Raw genomic sequence first — 20606 nt, forward strand, 5'->3', positions numbered from 1 at the left:
GCTTGGTGCGGGGAGCAGGAACAGGCCGGGCCGGGCTGGCGACGCGCACCATAGGCTTGGTGCGGGGAGCAGGAACAGGCCGGGCCGGGCTGGCGACGCGCACCATAGGCTTGGTGCGGGGAGCAGGAACAGGCCGGACTGGGCTGGCGACGCGCACCACAGGCTCGGTGCAAGGGACAGGAACAGGCCGGACCGTACTGGGGACACACGCCACTGGCCCTACGCGGGGATCAGGAACGGGCCGGACTGGACTGGAACACACCCCAGTACCTCTCGCCGTGCCTCTACACTTTCCTTCCCCTTTGTGACCAGTGGCCCCCTTAACCTGGCGGCCTCCTCTGCCAACCCGCTGGACCGCTCTATCGCGGCCTCCTGCTGCCCCGTCGTCCACGGCGTGAGCCCCCCCCTAAAAAAATTCTGGGTGTCTCTCCTCTCCGTGGACCAAGCCTCCCTATCTCTCGCCAGACTCTTCCTCCACTGCTCCAAAGTCCAACCTCTCTGCTCTTCACTTGGCTTGACCCAGTCGAGACTCTTCCTCCACTGCTCCCAAGTCCACCCTCTCTGCTCTTCACTAGGCTTGACCCAGTCGAGGTTGCCACGGAGATCCGCTAGCGATTCCCCTGGCGATGGCTCCTGGACACGCTGCTTGGTCCAGTTTTGGTGGGATCTTCTGTCACGATCGTCGTATACAGAGGACCAAGGCGCAGCGTTATTTGCGAACATGCTTTTATTATTGATACACGAACAAAATAACAAAAACGATACGTGACGTCCAAAGGTGCAAAAACACAAACCTACAACAGGAACAAGATCCCACAAACACTGTGGAAAAACAGACGGTTTAAATATGGTTCCCAATCAGAGACAACCAGCAACAGCTGACACTCATTGCCTCTGATTGAGAACCACTCTGGCCAACATAGAAACACAATACAAGAACTATACCCTAGAAACACAAAACTAGAACAACATAAAGAACACTCACACCCTGGCTCAACATACAAGCGTCCCCAGAGCCAGTGCGTGACAGATAGTTTGAGACTGGATGTTTTCCTAGAACTATAAATCTCTAGTTTAAAAGTTATTGTAATGATCTTTTGTGTATTAAAGTCTCGTTTTAAGTATGATGTACTAGTTACCATTGCTAAAAAGTAACGTTACACTTTTAATCATGGGGTAACCCTGATGAACCTGTATTGAATGAGACCATTTTTTATGTTTTTATATGCAAACCAACTTATATGCTTCAATGTGTGTGATTCATTTCTATAACAACATATATTTTGTATGTGTGTCATATTTAGTCAAAGGGTGGATTGATAGATTAATTATTAATGACTAATTATTACACCCCGAAACTGTGTGGAATGTGTTAGAATGTGTGAGTGTAGGACCAGTAAAGACTATGACATTGAGCTACTATTCAGCAATGTGAGTAAGAGTTAGGCCAGACAAAGGACAAGGAGAACTGTCTACAGACAACTGAGAAACCAAGATAAAGAGGCCTCCCAATTTAGGGAGGAGAGAAACTGTTATGGAACATGGTGCAGAATATTGTGAGAACGGCGATAACTGAGGAATGCAGGGAGTAGGCTATGATAAGAAAGTGTGTATGTATGTGTGTGTATGCATGTGTGTGTGTGTGTGTATGCATGTGAGTATATGTGTGTGTGAACTGATGGTCAGGAGAGCAGTTTTAGAGTGGAAAACTACAGCCCGCCTACAGAGGGGAGGGATTTTTTTGTATGACGTATGAGTATAAAAGATGGACTCTGAAATTGTGATGGCAGAATTCTCAATGAATAAAGATCTCTGACTATGCAGATCGGGACTCTGTCCGTTACTTAAATCCCAAAAGACTTACAACCTTTTGGGAGACGCACAGAGACACAGAATAGTTTGATTAATAATTCACTTAACAGTTTTAACAATTGGAGTAATGTCCGTCATGACCTCTCCTCTCCTGTCCCCATGTCTGTCTGTCTGTCTTATGGCTGTTCCTGATACTGCCCCTCTGTAGCTGTGAAGAAGTCCTCCAGAACGCTTCTCAGGTACTCAAAGGTTGGCCGGTTTTCTGGGCTCTCCTTCCAGCACAGGTTCATGATGTTGTACAGACCCTCAGGGCAGTTCTCAGGTAGGGGCATCCGGTAGCCTCTCTCCAGGTTTTGGATCACCTCTGGGTTACTCATTCCTGACAGTGGGAAGAGAGAAGAGATGGGGATGCAGATTTGTTAATAATGTGGCCAATGTGTTGGGGTTTTGTGGGCAACATTTTTGTAGAGAGTATGTGATGTTTATGGACTATATAGGTGCTATGTGGAGAATGTGTGTATGTGTAGTCTACATGCATTGCATATGAAATAGACATGTATAATATTGGATTATTATTGAGGTGCATCAGTGAAATACCTGGATATGGGATACGGCCATACGTCACTATCTCTGTCAAGAGGATCCCAAACGACCACACATCTGACTTGATGGAAAAGGTTCCATAGTTTATAGCTTCAGGTGCTGTCCATTTTATGGGGAATTTGGCACCTGATAAGGAAGAGTGAAATAGGTTTAATTTTGGGTTCATGTTCATTTCAAAAGCACCCAATGGATTCTACATGAACACTTGGTGGGGCTATAGTATAGAGAGAGTGCATGGCTTTGCAGAAAGCACTTAGAACATTCAAGCGCATACATTTTTTCTAGTGTAAAGGAAAGTAATGCTACCCTCTCTGGCTGTGTACTCGTTGTCCTCGATGAGTCTTGCGAGTCCAAAGTCAGCGATCTTACAGATGAGCTCATCAGACACCAGGATGTTTGCGGCTCGCAGGTCCCGATGGATGTAGTTCTTCTCTTCAATGTAGGCCATTCCCTCAGCCACCTGCAGGAGGCAGTACATCATGAGGAATGAATCATACTTGTTTCAAATTTCAAATTGTATTATTCGTATGTATAGGGCACACATGGTATACACTGTCCAATGAAATGCTTACTTCCTTCTGGACAATGCAACAACAATAAGAAATAATAAAAGATAAGAATAGGAACATAAAGTAAATGGCTCAGTAGAATAGAATAACTTTTTTGGCATAGGTATAATACAGGAAGGCACAATTTATGAAGGATACATACTGTGTGTGTTCGTGTGTGTATAAGAAACAGACAGGGCAGAGGTAGAGTCCTGTGACTAGGAGGTTCCCACTTCCCCAGGTCAGATCTCTGCTCCTCACCTCGGAGCTCCACCCAGTTTTCACAGGCAGGTTATGAACCCCTAGCAGCCAGCTCTCTTTCCGGCCCAGCCTAATGGCCCAGCTGTGCTGGCTACATCTCTTTTGTGTGTGTCAATGTGTGTGTGTGTGTGTTTAGGCGGACATTGGTGCATATTTCAGACGTAAGAATCTCACAGATAGGGATCATTGGGCCCCAAGGCCCTTGGCAGAAAACCGAGAGGTGCGTGTGTCGTATGAACTTCATATCATCATTACGCACCACTCTGAAACCAGAGAGCTAAAACATTTTCACTCACAAGCTCTAGGGGTCATGTTGTTTCAGTGTACTTACTCACTATGTGATTACAGCAATGTATGGTGCTGAATGCCATCAGTGTTCTAGCCATTGCTTAGGAACGTTATTTTGCTGTAATACGTTCACAGTGCATCCATAGAGTAGGCTCTTCCTCTGCCACAGGCGGCTTTGAGAGTACTCTGAGCTTGGTTAGTTGAAATCCCTGTAACCCCATTACACATATATGTGGCTCAATTTCCAGAGAGTTATATAATGTAACCATAACATTACATTAGAGTAGCCCAATTAGATAAGATGTTGGTGTAATTAGATGTTCTCCCATCTTTGGCCCGATATTTGGCCCCATCCTTGGCCGTAAACTACTCCTAAGTAAGTTGTTCTTCTAGAACGAGAGACTCAAACAGCAATACAACTGCTTTCTTGATCTTATGAAGCTTGGTGCAAGTGTGATTTAGAGTAGGCTGTAGGTTTGTTTTATTATGGAATATGCATTATGTCTCTCAGGTATCAGGGTATGTGTCACTTTGATTTGTGTTACACATATAGCATTGCACTGTGGTGGGGTGAGCACCTCAGTGGTGTTGACACAGTTAGATTTGTGACAAGGTGTATAGACTTAAGGTGTTATTGTTAGTAAACCTCACACAGGGGTCTCCATTGTTACCGGGAGATTATAGTTAGCCTCACAATAGCAAGAGCTGTTTCCTGTAGATGAGGATCATACAGAGAGAATAGAAAGTGAAAGAGCGAATAGAGGGGAAAGAGTAAGAGAGAATTTGGAGACAGACAATAGTTAAAAGTGTAGAGAGCTATTGGGATTGACGTAAAGAGCAGGGGACTTGCCTGAGAGGCCATATCTATGAGGGTGTTGATGGGTATGTTGGATCCCTCAGACGACTTGAGAAAATCTACCAGAGCGCCTGTAACAAAATGTGATCAAGTTATTAAAATGACATATGTTTTGAGCAGCATTACATCAGATCTCCTTTGTAAACAGATGTTATCAGTTACCAGTCACCAGCTTTTATGCAATGTTGATGGAGGTGGAATTATTTTAAGATACAAATAGTTTTAAGTTAGAAAACTCTATGTTCAGTGAAATGCTTTGTGAGAGATTAATGACACTGCATTTAAAACTACATTTAGATATGTCTCAGACATAAATAGCTGACCTTAGACCCAGAATAGGTTTAAATTAGGAAAATAACATTCTCAGGAAGTGCGTTCACCGTCAGTCAATGTGATGCATGGCCTCTATTCGACAGGCCATGGCTCCTCTGTGTTTGATTAAAACCGAACAAGACCACTGGACCTCAGCCAGCCAAGGCAAGCAGCAGGAAATGCCTTAAGAAAAGAGGAATGACTCTTCCAGGAAAGAAGGGCAACAGGCTCCTGTGCTTTAGTAAAGAAGGACTCCTTTGATGTCTGTGCACCAAATTAACGGTATAATCCAAGGTTGCGAGGGAAGTTAAGCACGCCACGCCTGTTATTTTCCAGTTGTATTGTCTTCAGTGATAAAAACGAGGGACAAATTGAGAGGATGGGAACATCAAGCCTTCCTTTCTAGTGACAACAGAAGCAACAATTGTGTCTGTGCATGTGAATCGCAAACAAAGAGACAGCTCATGTAAAGGCATGTTGGTGCTCTACAGGCCTCTCATAGAGAACAATACAAAGGCCCTCCATTCACTGGCTCGGAGCACTTACATACTGAAGCTGTTGTTGCACCAGTGACAGCGTCTTTTCAATGTGCTTTGTTATTGTCCCTCCTAATTTCAGGTCTTCAAAAAGGCAACAACAACCTTTGAAGGCAATGTGGGATCACATTCAAAAACATGCAGGTGACATAGTAACTGTAGTCAGAGATTCTGACCAAGGCTTTTGGAGAACATACTGGTATCAAAATAAGTTGTTGTATTAAGCAGGCACCCAATGGGGAGCTAGGCCCACCCACTGGGGAGCTAGGCCCAACCACTCAGATTGAGCCCCCAACATTTTTTTATATAAAAAAACAAATACAAAAATTAAAATGTAAGCTCTCTACTTGTCAGTGTTCCAAACAGAACATTATTTGTCTTTTTGCCTAAGCATCCAAACACCATCAGATAGAATTCATAGCAAGCAGTGCACTGGGCTAGTCAGATTTGATTAAATATATCAGAACCAATGATATACAGTTGAAGTCGGAAGTTTACATACACCTTAGCCAAATACATTTAAACTCAGTTTTTCACAATTCCTGACATTTAAACCTAGTAAAAATTCCCTGTCTTAGGTCAGTTGGGATCACCACTTTATTTTAAGAATGTGAAATGTCAGAATAATAGTAGAGAGAATGATTTATTTCAGCTTTTATTTATTTCATCACATTCCCAGTGGGTCAGAAGTTTACATACACTCAATTAGTATTTGGTAGCATTGCCTTTAAATTGTTTAACTTGGGTCAAACGTTTCGGGTAGCCTTCCAGAAGCTTCCCACAATAAGTTGGGTGAATTTTGGCCCATTCTTCCTGACAGAGCTGGTGTAACTGAGTCAGGTTTGTAGGCCTCCTTGCTCGCACACGCTTTTTCAGTTCTGCCCACAGATTTTCTATAGGATTGACGTCAGGGCTTTGTGATGGCCACTCCAATACCTTGACTTTGTTGTCCTTAAGCTATTTTGCCACAACTTTGGAAGTATGCTTGGGGTCATTGTCCATTTGGAAGACCCATTTGCGACCAAGCTTTAACTTCCTGACTGATGTCTTGAGATGTTGCTTCAATATACAGTGGTGAAAAAAAGTAGGTAGATGAACTACACAGCTAGGGTGTTGGGTCAAACTAATTGTTATGCCTGTTCAACAGGTAGGCCAACCCTTGTAACTGCACCTATGCCTCAGACCATGTTCTCTTGTGTGATAGATTTGGGATCAAACCAAACCTCACCTAATTGTTCTGATATTAAAAAGGATAATACTAAGGCACCCCAATTCACCATGAACCCCGGAGATTATCAATGTTATAGACACCAAAGTAATGCGAATCGCAGATCAAATTGGAGAAGGGTTTACAACAACGTTTTTCTGGTGGGTTACAATTGATAAAAATGTTGACTGGATTAATTACAGTGGGGGAAAAAAGCATTTAGTCAGCCACCAATTGTGCAAGTTCTCCCACTTAAAAAGATGAGAGAGGCCTGTAATTTTCATCATAGGTACACGTCAACTATGACAGACAAAATGAGAAAGAAAATCCAGAAAATCACATTGTAGGATTTTTTATGAATTTATTTGCAAATTATGGTGGAAAATAAGTATTTGGTCAATAACAAAAGTTTCTCAATACTTTGTTATATACCCTTTGTTGGCAATGACACAGGTCAAACGTTTTCTGTAAGTCTTCACAAGGTTTTCACACACTGTTGCTGGTATTTTGGCCCATTCCTCCATGCAGATCTCCTCTAGAGCAGTGATGTTTTGGGGCTGTCGCTGGGCAACACGGACTTTCAACTCCCTCCAAAGATTTTCTATGGGGTTGAGATCTGAAGACTGGCTAGGCCACTCCAGGACCTTGAAATGCTTCTTACGAAGCCACTCCTTCGTTGCCCGGGCGGTGTGTTTGGGATCATTGTCATGCTGAAAAACCCAGCCACGTTTCATCTTCAATGCCCTTGCTGATGGAAGGAGGTTTTCACTCAAAATCTCACGATACATGGCCCCATTCATTCTTTCCTTTACACGGATCAGTCGTCCTGGTCCGTTTGCAGAAAAACAGCCCCAAAGCATGATGTTTCCACTCCCATGCTTCACTGTAGGTATGGTGTTCTTTGGATGCAACTCAGCATTCTTTGTCCTCCAAACACGACGAGTTGAGTTTTTACCAAAAAGTTATATTTTGGTTTCATCTGACCATATGACATTCTCCCAATCCTCTTCTGGATCATCCAAATGCACTCTAGCAAACTTCAGACGGGCCTGGACATGTACTGGCTTAAGCAGGGGGACATGTCTGGCACTGCAGGATTTGAGTCCCTGGCGGCGTAGTGTGTTACTGATGGTAGGCTTTGTTACTTTGGTCCCAGCTCTCTGCAGGTCATTCACTAGGTCCCCCAGTGTGGTTCTGGGATTTTTGCTCACCGTTCTTGTGATCATTTTGACCCCACGGGGTGAGATCTTGCGTGGAGCCCCAGATCGAGGGAGATTATCAGTGGTCTTGTATGTCTTCCATTTCCTAATAATTGCTCCCACAGTTGATTTCTTCAAACCAAGCTGTTTACCTATTGCAGATTCAGTCTTCCCAGCCTGGTGCAGGTCTACAATTTTGTTTCTGGTGTTCTTTGACAGCTCTTTGGTCTTGGCCATAGTGGAGTTTGGAGTGTGACTGTTTGAGGTTGTGGACAGGTGTCTTTTATACTGATAACAAGTTCAAACAGGTGCCATTAATACAGGTAACGAGTGGAGGACAGAGGAGCCTCTTAAAGAAGAAGTTACAGGTCTGTGAGAGCCAGAAACCTTGCTTGTTTGTTATTGACCAAATACTTATTTTCCACCATAATTTGCAAATAAATTCATTAAAAATCCTACGATGTGATTTTCTGGATTTTTTTTCTAATTTTGTCTGTCATAGTTGACGTGTACCTATGATGAAAATTACAGGCCTCTCTCATATTTTTAAGTGGGAGAACTTGCACAATTGGTGGCTGACTAAATACTTTTTTTCCCCACTGTAGCTAGCTAGCTTACTGACATAGCTAGCAAGTTTGCTAGCTCTTCCTTCACTGACATAAAAAGCTTGCTTAGCCTGTTTAAAATGCCCTGAAAATGTAGACATGCAGCCCCACAATTAAGAGGAACTGAATGTAATCAGAAATCAGTCCGTAGATAGATCAGCATGTTTCTTCACGATCGTATCGTTGGGTCAACTGAACACAGCAGCTGACTCGGGAGTTTACTGCAATGACTCATGGCAGAAGAACAGCTGCTTCATAAAAACGCATAATAATGTAAGCATTAGCACTACTAGCTACAGTAGCTTGCTAGCTAGCTTTTGTTGGAAGATACAACATTGCGTGTGGAGCACTAAGTAGGTAGCTGGTTGGTTAGCAGCATCATTTCAGCCAAAGATGATTTCAGTGACTGGCTCAGCAAGCTAGCAAGCTAACATTCATGTTGGACAAATTTATGCTAGCTTTCGTGCCCATCTTCAGAAATACTGGTCATTGAAACACAATAATCCTTAGCTAGATTTAAAAAGGGGCGACTAACACTTCCTCACCAAAAAAAAGGGGCGACTAATACTTCCTCACCAAAAAAACAACATTATTGACATATTTATTGTTTTAGCTTAGATTAATTCAGACAGTTTTGAGGCAGAAATGGGGTTCAGCAGACTATGTCACCTAGGTAATATTTTCTAATGTTATGGCAGCCCATTGTAGCCGGACTACTTTTCATCTATCCCATTAGCCTTTGCAAGATATGTGACAGATCAGTGCAGGCGGAATCAACGCGCTATCTGATGGAAGACAATGTGGATTGCTGATGCTATGTATTGGCCATTGAGAGGCTTTGAAGCCACCATTTGGCCAAATTGGCACTCCCCAGTTGAAATCCTCCATAAGAATGAATGGAATTCTACAGTATTTCAATTAAATGTTTTAAGGACAAAATTACATGTATTTAAGTATTTTTGTTGTTGTATTTGGGACAGTAACATTAGTAATCTAATAAAAAATTATACTTTAAGGAAAATGTTTAATCTTTTTTTAAACATTTTGTTTTATGTTTACCTCACATAATATAATTTAAAAGTATGCATTAAGGTGTCTGTAATATAATAAATGTGGCAAACGATTGTAGACATTAATAAATGCATTTCTATAGCTTCCAAAATATATTTTACAATAGTGGGGGAGTGCCAAGATGGAGGCACGGTGGCTTCAACACAGTGCCCTATATCAGTCATCTAGTCTTTATATAAATTATTGAACAGAACAGATTACCTGGAATTACATTCACTCTCATGGGATGGGTTGCCAAACAGAACTAACTGAAAGCCACACCCCAAATAAGCCACAAATATGACGGCATTGAGGATATGTCACTGTGCTTCTATAGCTATATGCTATGGAGGACTAAAAGTGCCACAATTAAATAAATAAATACACCATTAAATAATTACTTAAATGTGTCATTAATTAATTCAAATTAGAATTAAATACATAAATGTGTAATTAAATGTGTCATTAATTAATTCAAATACCGATTCATTTTATGTAAAATACATATATAATAATTTCACTATTTACATTTACATTTCATGATCCTGCATTGCAGTGATTCATGAATTACTTAAAACTGTCAAACTGACCCATCAAAGTCAGTGGGCGGGGCTAACGCGAATCTAGTCTGATCCATTGCTTTGGTCTGAAGTAGAGTAGGCCAACCTGGATAGAGACAATGGAGGATCTCCGTGAACTTTCCAGGGAGTTGGTTAGAGACATTTTAAACTTAGCAGAGGATGTAGAAGCAGGACCTGCTGACATTATCCGGAATTGATTTGTCTTGGCTTGATGCAGAGGGTAACCAATCAGGCGTTAGGTTCCGCCTACCAACTTTTGATGGGTCAGTTTGACAGTTTTAAGTAATTCAGGAAGCACTCCAACGCAGGACCATGAAATGTAAATGTAAATAGTGAAATTATTATATATGTATTTTACATAAAATGAATCGGTATTTGAATTAATTAATGACACATTTAATAACACATTTATGTATTTAATTCTAATTTGAATTAATTAATGACACATTTAAGTAATTATTTAATGGTGTATTTATTTATTTAATTGTGGCACTTTTAGTCCTCCATAATATGCACCATGCCACTGCTTATTTAATTTCTTTATTTAGCAAACAAGAGAGCTCACAATCCAGTGCCTTTATCAGTAAACACACCTATATTTTAGCTTTAATTAGCTTAGAAAATGTACAATTGTCTCTCAGCCTCATGGCAAAATGTGTAGAATAGCATGAGATTAGCTATAAAACTGCACATTTTTCTCTTTGCCCCATGGCAAAATGTGTAAAATTACAGGAAGTTAGTTGCCCACCAACATTTTTGCAGGTCCACCCACTAACACATTTCTGGCTACGCCACTGGTATTAAGACTTATGTTTTCAATGTCAGCTAGTCTGTGTGCAGTGCAGTGCACCTGTTACCATGGTGACATTTTTATTGGTCTGGCTTCGCTTTGCTACCCTTTTACAGACAGCCTCTCTCTTTCTTGTGTGAAGAGAGAACGAGAGTAGTCACTGGACAGTGGCTGAAAAGCCTAGTCTGACTGGGGGAATAGGGGGGCTGAAGGGGGGGCTGTGTTGCGGTCTGTCTGTGCTGACACTGGAATGGAGCCACGTGCCCATGGGGGTTGACACAGGTCCCATCACTGAACAATGAGATGGTGAATCACCACTCCCCTATTTGACGTCTCTCTTTTCCAGTCAGAACGGACTTCCCTTTGGTGTGTTGACATTAGAGGCACCAGCCGGTACAGGAAAAGAGAGCTAAAGTTCATGTTTGCTGATTTGATTATTTAAGTTTTTTTAGAAAGTGCAGCAGGGTCACCAAAATAGGTTGAAAATAGCCTCTAAGAAGATTGACCACTCTAAAGAAGGAGATATATGGAAAAACAAGGTTAAACTTGTACTGCGTTTCTGAAGATCACATGCTCCATTTAGAATGAGGCTTTCAGTAAATAGCCGTTAAGCCATAACTAGGGGTATTCATCTTTTGCATCTATAACAAAATGCTTTTTGGATCATTTAACATTGTCAGTGGACTGCAGTATGCCTGTGAAAGACTCTTACTCATGAAAGACATTCTGGTAAACACCCAAGCCACTCTTTTGTTACTCTCACTCTTATCAGCATGCAAACCAATAACAGTTTAACATGTTCGATCATGAAAGCCGATGACGATATCCTGGCTGAAAACACTTTGTCTGCTCCAGGTGTTTCTCTAGAATCTCCCTGGATGACTCTGTTTTAGCTGTTCACTCTTTCAGCGCCGGGATTGAGAGTCATCTATGTAAACAGGCACAGACATTGGCATAGGCTTGCTGAGCAGCTCTCATGGAATAGAGTACAATAGAATAGAAGAACAACTGAATCGAATAGGATCAGGGTTATTGACCTTTTGTATAGGGAGTTGGTCTTACCCTGAAAGACGAACATTGACCATTAGCCTAATAACAGTGTAATCCTAGACAGTGACACCCACCGTTCTCCATGAACTCTGTGATGATGTAGATGGGTTCCTGCGTAACCACGGCGAAGAGGCGGACCAGGCGTGGGTGCTGCAGCTCCTTCATCAGGTTGGCCTCGGCCAGGAAGGCAGCCATGGACATGGTGCCCACCTTCAGGTTCTTAATGGCCACCCGCCTGTGGTTGTTGTACAGACCTGCAGCATAGAGGAAGGCCATTGGTGATACAGTAAATATACAGTTTATTACAGTAATATCACAGTGATATTATTCAGTAGTGTAGTATACAATGTGTATGATGGAGTCATTTGAGGACACTCAAGTTTACTATAGGTCACAATTAACCGAGTTATAGCCTATGCTGTAATGGTGAGAATTAACTTTATTATTGAAAGCATTCTTCCCTACTGTTATCTATAACTGAAATAATTTCGGTAAAAGGAATGGTGGTTCGTTTTTAAAAAAATCTGACATGCATGGATACTTTTTTGTTGTCAAACAACAATCACCCCAATGATGTTGGTGTATTCATTCGCTGGGAGAAACAAATGCTGTATGTTGCCAAGATCGCATGCAGGAGGAATTTGTAAATACAAAGTCCCATAGCAGGCTAGTTTTTAATGTTGCATTGTGTTCACACACATGGAGATGGACAATAGGGAAATCTCCCCCTCCACTGGAAAACAAGTGTGAAGAAATCAGATTACATCATCAGATATTCTCACCTTCAAAACACTGGAGTTTCTTTTTTAATGGTTGATTTTAGGGTCACAGTTGGAGGCGATAGCAAATATTGTAATATGAACTAATATAGACATGTGAAGTGCTTCAGAGAGAGCCTCTGGTGTGTGACTAGAACTTCAGCCTAGCTCGCTGGCTCTCTTGCGTAATGCAGCTAATACGTGACATCAATCCCAAAGGGGCCCTACCAGCTCAAACAAGCACTGCAGTGATGGTGGTATTTAGGAAATTACACACAATGCAGAACTAAAGCCTAAACTAAAGCTGTTCTGGCAGACACAGAGAGAGACAGGACCAATTGAGCAACTGGTTGCTTTATATCTAGTGCATCTATGCAAACCAACACACGCATTGGTAATCTGACAATATCAACTACTGTGGTTGTACAGTGCCTTCAGAAAGTATTCACACCCCTTGACTTTTTCAACATTAGCTAACATTTCTTAAAACATGTTTTCACTTTGTCATTATGGGGTATTGTGTGTAGATGGGTGAGAAAACACATATATTTAATCCATTTGGAATTCAGGCTGTAACACAACAAAATGTGGAATAAGTCAAGGGGTATGAATACTTTCTGAAGGCACTCACCCATCCAAACTTCTCCAAACTGCCCGGCCCCGAGCCTGCGCTCCATTTTGAGGGACTCTCGGGGGATCTCCCATTCGTCCTGCCACCAGGGTTTCTGGGGCACGCGGGACTGGCACGGCTTCATCAGCCGGGTGCACAGACCGTCCGCCTCACCTGCAGACACACACAACACAGGCAGGGTCAAAGGTTGAATAACGTCAAGTTATACAGTTTACATTTTGAGAAAGATTTATATGTGCTAAGGTGTATGTGCACTATGGATGGTATGATAATGGTCTTTGGTACCAATGCTATATGTATTGTTTGGCTGATGTATTGTGTTCTGACTGGAGGCATAGCTCCAGGAGTTCAGACAGGATGTGAGTCATAGCATGTACGTGAGTGATGCTGGACCAGCTCTTTCAGGGAGTTGAAGGATATCTTTGCGGTGATGTAGAAACCACCAGTATCCAAGTTCCGGATTCTGTAGTGCTTGACCATGTCTCCCGTGTCAGGATCCAAGTCCCTGACAGATAAGGAGAAGGAGCCTTTGGTGGTCTCACTCTCTCTGACCATGAAGGAGCCCTGTGTATTCCCCGGAGCTAGCAGGAGCCTCATAGCATCGTTTCTGGAGAGGTTCTTGAAAAACCATCTGAAGCACAAAAAAAACAGGTATAGAGCTTCAAACATAACCACATCCCTTTCCCTTACTTGGGGGGTGTTGAGTATGGGGAGATGGTGTTTGTTAATGTATGTGTGTGCTTCCTGCATGACTTAAAGTGAAATGAATTACAGTTTGAATTGAATTCAACTGAATTGACTTACGTCTCCATCTCCATTGAGTTCAGGGGGGCCACAAAGTTGTATGGGATGAAGCCCTTCTGGCCTGTGATGAGCGACTCTGCCATGAACCACTCTGGGTCATCCCTGGACAGCAGACATAACAGCAACACTTACTCACTATCTCATACTTTTCAATAACTGGTAATGTGTCATGCTCCATCAAACAACTACACACTTTTGCACAACTACACAAATATATCACATCCTCTAAAAAGTAAATAGCATCACACATCCCTATTCTTACTTATTGAGGATTTTCAGCTTGTCTCCCTTCTCAAATCCCAGGTCATCGTTGTGGTTGGGTTCATAGCTGTATATGGCAACCACCAGGCTATCTGTACAACCATAACCAGCATGGGTGAGGAAAACATAAACAATAATGATTAGATTTGATCCACCAGAAGAAGGCGCATATTTACCTGCATATTAATGTATAAGAACATACCTGGTAGAGGGGAAGAGGGAGGTGTGAGATGAGAGGGGTAGGGGATCAGTTGATCTGTGTACTGATGAGACCAAAGCAGGGTACAGGTCAGTAAAATAAACTGTGTTTCCAATGGTGAATTCAAAGATTCTCATTCAGTGTACAAACTATGGAAAGTCTGGGGGGTTTACACTATCATGATGGGACATTTGACTTAAGGTAAAAACCATGAATTCCTTGAAGTGTGGAACGAAATCTAGAGAAGATTTTTAAAGACACCCTAGGATTTACTTAATGTTTATTTTGTGCTGACAAACTGGCCATCAACAGCATGGCATTCACATGTGCTATTCTCCTCTATTTCAAATCTACTATAATATCTCCAGTAATTCAGAGGAAGGAAGTGAAACAGAACATTTAGTGAATGTTTACAGTCCCAATTAATTGCACACACAAAAGCCAACTTCCCCCCCAAAAAATTATGTAAATTGCCAATTCCCATTGCCTAGCTACCCAGACTCATTGAGAGAGTTTGATTATGAGCACCGGGGCTATGGCCCGTGACGTGAATGGGCAAAAGCGATGAGGGAGGAGTGCCCTTCTCAAATCTAACAGTAATCTGCGCCGCTCGGTCATGTTGTCAACAAGGCAGCATGATGCATCGTTCAGGCCTCCCGAGTGGCGCAGTGGTCTAAGGCTAGCTGTGCCAGTAGGATCCTGGTTCGAATCCAGGCTCTGTCGTAGCCGGCCGCGACCGGGAGACCATGGGGCAGCGCACAATTGGCCCAGGGTAGGGGAGGGAATGGCCGGAAGGGATGTAGCTCAGTTGGTAGAGCATGGCGTTTGCAACGCCAGGGTTGTGGGTTCGATTCCCACGAGGGGTATGAAAAATAATAACGTATGCATACATCACTTTTATTTTAAGCCGACTTCGCCGTCAGCCAAAACGGGGCACCTGGTTTGCGCCAGTGAGGCAGCCCGGTTCCAGTAGGGCTGGGAATTGCCAGGGACCTCACGATACGATATTATCATGATACTTAGGTGCCATTACAATATGTATTGCGATTCTCATGATTCTATATGTATTGCGATTCGATACTGCGATTTTATTGCGATTTTATGTTCCAAACATATTGCTCACTACAGTGCATTCAGAAAGTATTCACACCCCTTGACTTTTTCCACATTTTGTTGTGTTACAGCCTGAATTTAAAATGGATTAAATTGAGATTTTGTGTCACTGATCTACACACAATACCCCACAATGTCAAAGTGGAATTATGTTTGGAGAAATGTTTACAAATTAATTAAAAATGAAAAGCTGAAATGTCTTGAGTCAAAAAGTATTACACCCCTTTGTTATGGCAAGCCTAAATAAGTTCAGGAGTAATAATTTGCTTAACAAGTCACATAAAAAGTTGCATGGACTCACTCTGTGTACAATACTTTTTGAATGACTACCTTATTTCTGTACCCCATACATACAATTATCTGTAAGGTCCCTCAGTCGAGCAGTGAATTTCAAACACAGATTCAACCACAAAGACCAGGGAGGTTTTCCAATGCCTCACAAAGAAGGGCACCTATTGGTACTGTAGATGGGTAAGAATTTTAAAAGCAGACATTGAATAACCCTTTGAGCATGGTGAAGTTATTAATTACACTTTGGATGGTGTATCAATACACCCAGTCACTGCAAAGATACAGGCGTCCTTCCTAACTCAATACTAGCCTAAATGTACAGAATATTCCAAAATATGCATCCTGTTTGCAATAAGTCACTAAAGTAAAACTGCAAAGAATGTGTAAAGCGTTATGTTTGGAGTAAATCCAAATCACTGAGTACCACTCTTCATATTTTCAAGCATGATGGTGGCTGCATCATGATATGGGGAGGTTTGTCATCGGCAAGGACTAGGGAGTTTTTTTTAGGATGAAAAGAAACTGAATAGAGCTAAGCACAGGCAAAATCCTAGAGGAAAACCTGTTTCAGACACTGGGAGACAAATTCACCTTTCAGCAGGACAATAACCTAAAACAAAAGGCCAAATACGCACTAGTTGCTTATCAAGACGACATTGAATATTCCTGAGTGGCCTAGTCACAGTTTTGACTTAAATCAGCTTGAAAATCTATGGCAAGACTTGAAAATGGCTGTTTAGCAACTTGACAGAGCTTGAATAATTTTTTGTATTGTACATTCCAGGTGTGCAAAGCTCTTAGAGACTTACCCAGAAAGACTCACAGCTGTAATTGCTGCCAAAGGTTATTCTAACTTATTTATTCAGGGGGTTGAATACTTATGTAATCAAGATTATATTAGTGTTTTATTTTTCCTTTATTATTTTTAATTTTACATATGTTCTAATTTTTCTTTCACTTTGACATTACAGAGTATTTTGTGTAAATCGTTGACAAAAATCTGTTTAAATCTTACTTTGTAACACAATTGTTTTGGGAAAAATTCAAGGGGTGTGAATACTTTCAGAAGACACTGTATATGTCTGCTGCAGAGAGACAAGAGAGAGCATGCGGCAGGTAGCCTAGCGGTTAAGGGTGTTGGGCCAGTAACCAAAAGGACGCTGGTTCGAATTTCCGAGCTGACTAGGTGAAAAATCTGTCAATGTCCTTGAGCAAGGCACTTAACCCTAATTGCTCCTGTAAGTCGCTCTGGCTAAAAGCGGCTGCTAAATGACTAAAATGTAAAAATGAGTCTTGATCAGTCAGGGAAATAAAAGTGCTGAAAACATGTTAATTCACTATTTAAAAAGAAGATGGAGAACAAGCTATAGGATGAAAAATACTTTTTTGGCGCAGGTACAGCCAACTAGCGCTAGCTAACACTACCTACAGTAGCAAAAAAACGATACTCTGAGTCAAATATCGATATAATATCATCCAAAAACAATATTGTGATATGTACCCCCCCCCATCACTAGGTTCCAAAACAAATGCAATCAATGCTAACCCGCATTAATAGAACTCCCTCATTGGTCCGGCCAAACGCCACGCCCACGAACGTTTGTTTCTTCTCCGCAATGAGTCTGGATTTGACTCCTTTCCCGATCCGTCTAGAATGCGAACACATTCGGAACCGTCTGATTGGTCCCAGAAACCAATCGGTTGGGCCAGAGCCAGAACACACGTGGGTGAAGCAGTGTTTTTGAAGTACGTAATTGGCTTTGATACTCTGATTGGTTAGAGACGATCTAATTGCTGATGACTTTGTTTTCATCGCAAACGATATTACCACAAACAACTTTCAATGATGGCAGATTCAGACTGAAGTATGTAATGAACGATAGAGCAGCTAAATAATTCAGTGTGAGTCGTCAGGCAACAATTCCCAAGCATTGACTTGCACAACACACTTTTATGTAGACCATGGTTGCATAAGTTATATTCATTGATATGTCAATTAAATGCATATTGGAGATTTTTTTTGTGAGACCATGTAAAAATATCACACCCTCTTCCTCGCATTCCACACTACTTCCCCAGCCACGTCCAGACGCTATGCCACTGTCTACACACACACACACACACACACACACACACACACACACACACACTCTCTCACACACACTCACCGGGTTAGCTGACTGGGGGGAAATCGGGCAGTTGCAGTTGTCACACACTTCGTCTAGGTTCTCTACCCAGTCATCATCATAATCTGAACTACAGTTGCATCCCATTTTACCTGAAACATAGTAGAGTTTACATCAGTTTACATCACTACATAATAGAAGCGATTGATTGACAAAGTATGATTTAAAAAAATGAGTACTTGAGTGAAACAAAATAGTTGCTTAGTGTCTCATACTTAGACTTGGTTCCCAAGAGAGTTGGTGAACTAGATAGCTGTAGCTTATTATGTTACCCTCTTAAAAAGTGAAGAGCTGTTCAACCTCAGATCCCTTGGAAATGTAAACTCAAATCAATCAAATGAACAGTGTACATAAACAAATGAATTAACATTAATAAGCAGAACTTTTTGCCCAGAACATGTATTTTATGTTAACATCCTGTAAACATTTAATATCCCTTGAGTCCCCAGCGCTGGAAAAATAACTCAGGATGTCCTGATATGACTAAATCTTTGAAGTGAGAAAATAAAGTAATAATCTTGGCCAGACAAAAATATGAAATGTGTCAGGATGTAAACCTACATTATTGTTTCTGTGTAGCTTCACATCAATATACCACAACCAGCAGAGTTTAGCAGGATGGCAAAAATCCCCCACCGCAAATTAAAATACAACACATTGGCATGTACGCCTTCATTAAACTGTACATATGCTTTGTCCCATAGTAGTGTGATGAGGATCTGCATGGGACTGAGAACTGATCCATAGAGTGTGCTTGCTGTGATATGACAGACTTAAATCGGTGACAGATACAATGAAGAGAATTGCTTTTGATATAATTAAATGTGACCTTTTTTGTTGAGACACCAAATTACTAGATGTTTCACAAAGTTGCCTACATTTCGTGTTATAATTATTTGACTTCATTTGGGAATTAACCATAGTCCAGATTTTGTGAGAGAAAATGTGATTATATTTCAAATCAAACTAATCCAGTGTTAAACCATGTGTGGCACGCTCTCAGATGGCGCGCTCTACCCCTCAGCAGTACAGTAGGAACCTGTGTTCTCAGGCCCGCTCCATGCTCCAATCCCATTGGTCGGCTCATGTAACAGGGTCAGTGGGCTAGTTGGCCTGTCCCAAGGGCACAAATCTGTGAGAAAATCTGACGGGTCCGGAAAAGCCTGACCCCGTTAGCGACAGTCCGCCCCTACACTGGGACTCTCTGGGACGGGATGGAGGGGGACGAGAGGGGTCGTTTTTTTGGGTGACATCTCTCCTGCCTCTGTCTGACAGGCTCTCAGAGAAAGTTATCTAAACAGTCAATATTTTCCATTGAGTGGATGCCCTCTTGGTTTCATATCTTAATCATATTCAGCTGCTGAGGGGATACCCTCCTCAAGACCCAGTGTGCTGGCTTTGGTTGGTTGGCTGGCTTTATTATCATTATGTTGTGCTGCATTTGTTGAGGCATTGATGTCTCTTTCACATGAAATGCTGTGTGTGGTGTGATCCACCCCGAAGGTCATTATACTGGTTGGAGAAGGGTTACACAGAAGTAGACACTAAACACTCTGCTCTTTAGGGTACCTTTTAGTGGTATGTCTAACCTGTATTAATGCAGTACATCAACAAGATGTCCTTCCATCTGTCAAAATGCTCAGAAAATAGTAGCCCTCTTGAGCGTTGCTGCTTTCGTGAAATCATTCAATTTTCCATATGCATATTAGATACTCTATGGAAGTAATTATGTGCTATACAGATGGATACTAAATCACAAGGTCCTTCTTGGTCACCAGATTCCTACCTGACAAACAAAAACCTTAAACAATTGTTTGTCAATCTGTAATAAAAGCATAATAACCACAATAATTGCAATTACCAAATTTGAATTTTAATCAATTTCCACTTAAATTACCTGTTACCACCTTTTATTTTGTATTGCCTTTTCAGCTAAATGTCATTTTTTTCAGTACATTAAACATCTTCTCAATATTGACTATAGCCTAAACATTTGTGACTGCTCATTTGCTGTAAAACAATATTGTGTACATTGTTGTGCATCCTGATTCAAATTGCGCTCTCAAAGGGAGACCACGCCAATAGGTGCATTATATAGCATATCAGGTTTAAGACCTACCTCGTTAAACTTGCCCAATATACTGCTCTTCAACAGGGTGTTAGCGATTTCACTGGTCTGCAGCCAGAGCAGCTTTATCCATGACTAAGAGACCTAGTCTTCATCAAATATGAATCTTATCAAAAACAGCAACTAGAAATATAACGCTACTTTTGGAGAAAAAATAAGAAACAATTGGATGTTGAGTGAGGTTTTCAGGCCAGGAGTTTTGTATGTGAAGATCTCATCACTTACTCATGCCGTACCTTCAAAACATGCACACACACACACACACACACACACACACACACACACACATTCACACACGCATGCACGTACACACACCTCAGTGGAGAGAAAGCCACCCAAAGGGCTTCCTGTCGTTGAAAGGTTGAGGGTTGTTCTGTGGAGGCTCTGACAGGTGCTACCCATGCAGCTGTGTGTTACACAGGGAACATTGGGCTCCTCTGTAAATGGGTCAGGACAGTACCTCTCTCCTAGTTTGTGAATACAGTGGGGAGAACAAGTATTTGATACACTGCCGATTTTGCAGGTTTTCCTACATAC

General features: G+C 41.7%; 1 protein-coding gene across 1 annotated transcript; it reads right to left on the bottom strand.

Moving 5' to 3' along the window:
• Window positions 1–715: 715 nt before the first annotated feature.
• LOC311102750 (proto-oncogene tyrosine-protein kinase LCK-like) lies at window positions 716–20309 on the bottom strand. The gene is made up of 12 exons (XM_084144136.1): window positions 20061–20309; window positions 17924–18033; window positions 14355–14415; window positions 14154–14244; window positions 13892–13993; window positions 13465–13718; window positions 13088–13240; window positions 11773–11952; window positions 4363–4439; window positions 2722–2875; window positions 2410–2541; window positions 716–2191 (listed from the first exon to the last, which is right to left on the bottom strand). The coding sequence occupies exons 2-12, from the start codon at window positions 18026–18028 to the stop codon at window positions 1989–1991; spliced, it is 1512 nt and encodes a 503-aa protein (XP_084000262.1). The 5' UTR covers window positions 18029–18033; window positions 20061–20309; the 3' UTR covers window positions 716–1988.
• Window positions 20310–20606: the final 297 nt, after the last annotated feature.

This window comes from Coregonus lavaretus (genome assembly GCF_964263955.1).
Source record: "Coregonus lavaretus genome assembly, chromosome: 27".
Taxonomy (NCBI): Eukaryota; Metazoa; Chordata; class Actinopteri; order Salmoniformes; family Salmonidae; genus Coregonus; species Coregonus lavaretus.

Excerpts from the sequence above, each read along its gene's own strand:
- LOC311102750 (XM_084144136.1), bottom strand. The coding sequence starts at position 18,028 with ATGGGATGCAACTGTAGTTCAGATTATGATGATGACTGGGTAGAGAAC. Across the intron at positions 13,994-14,153 it reads AAGCTGAAAATCCTCAATAA|GGATGACCCAGAGTGGTTCA; the intron begins GTAAGAATAGGG and ends TCTGCTGTCCAG. Across the intron at positions 4,440-11,772 it reads CACAGAGTTCATGGAGAACG|GCGCTCTGGTAGATTTTCTC; the intron begins GTGGGTGTCACT and ends ATTTTGTTACAG.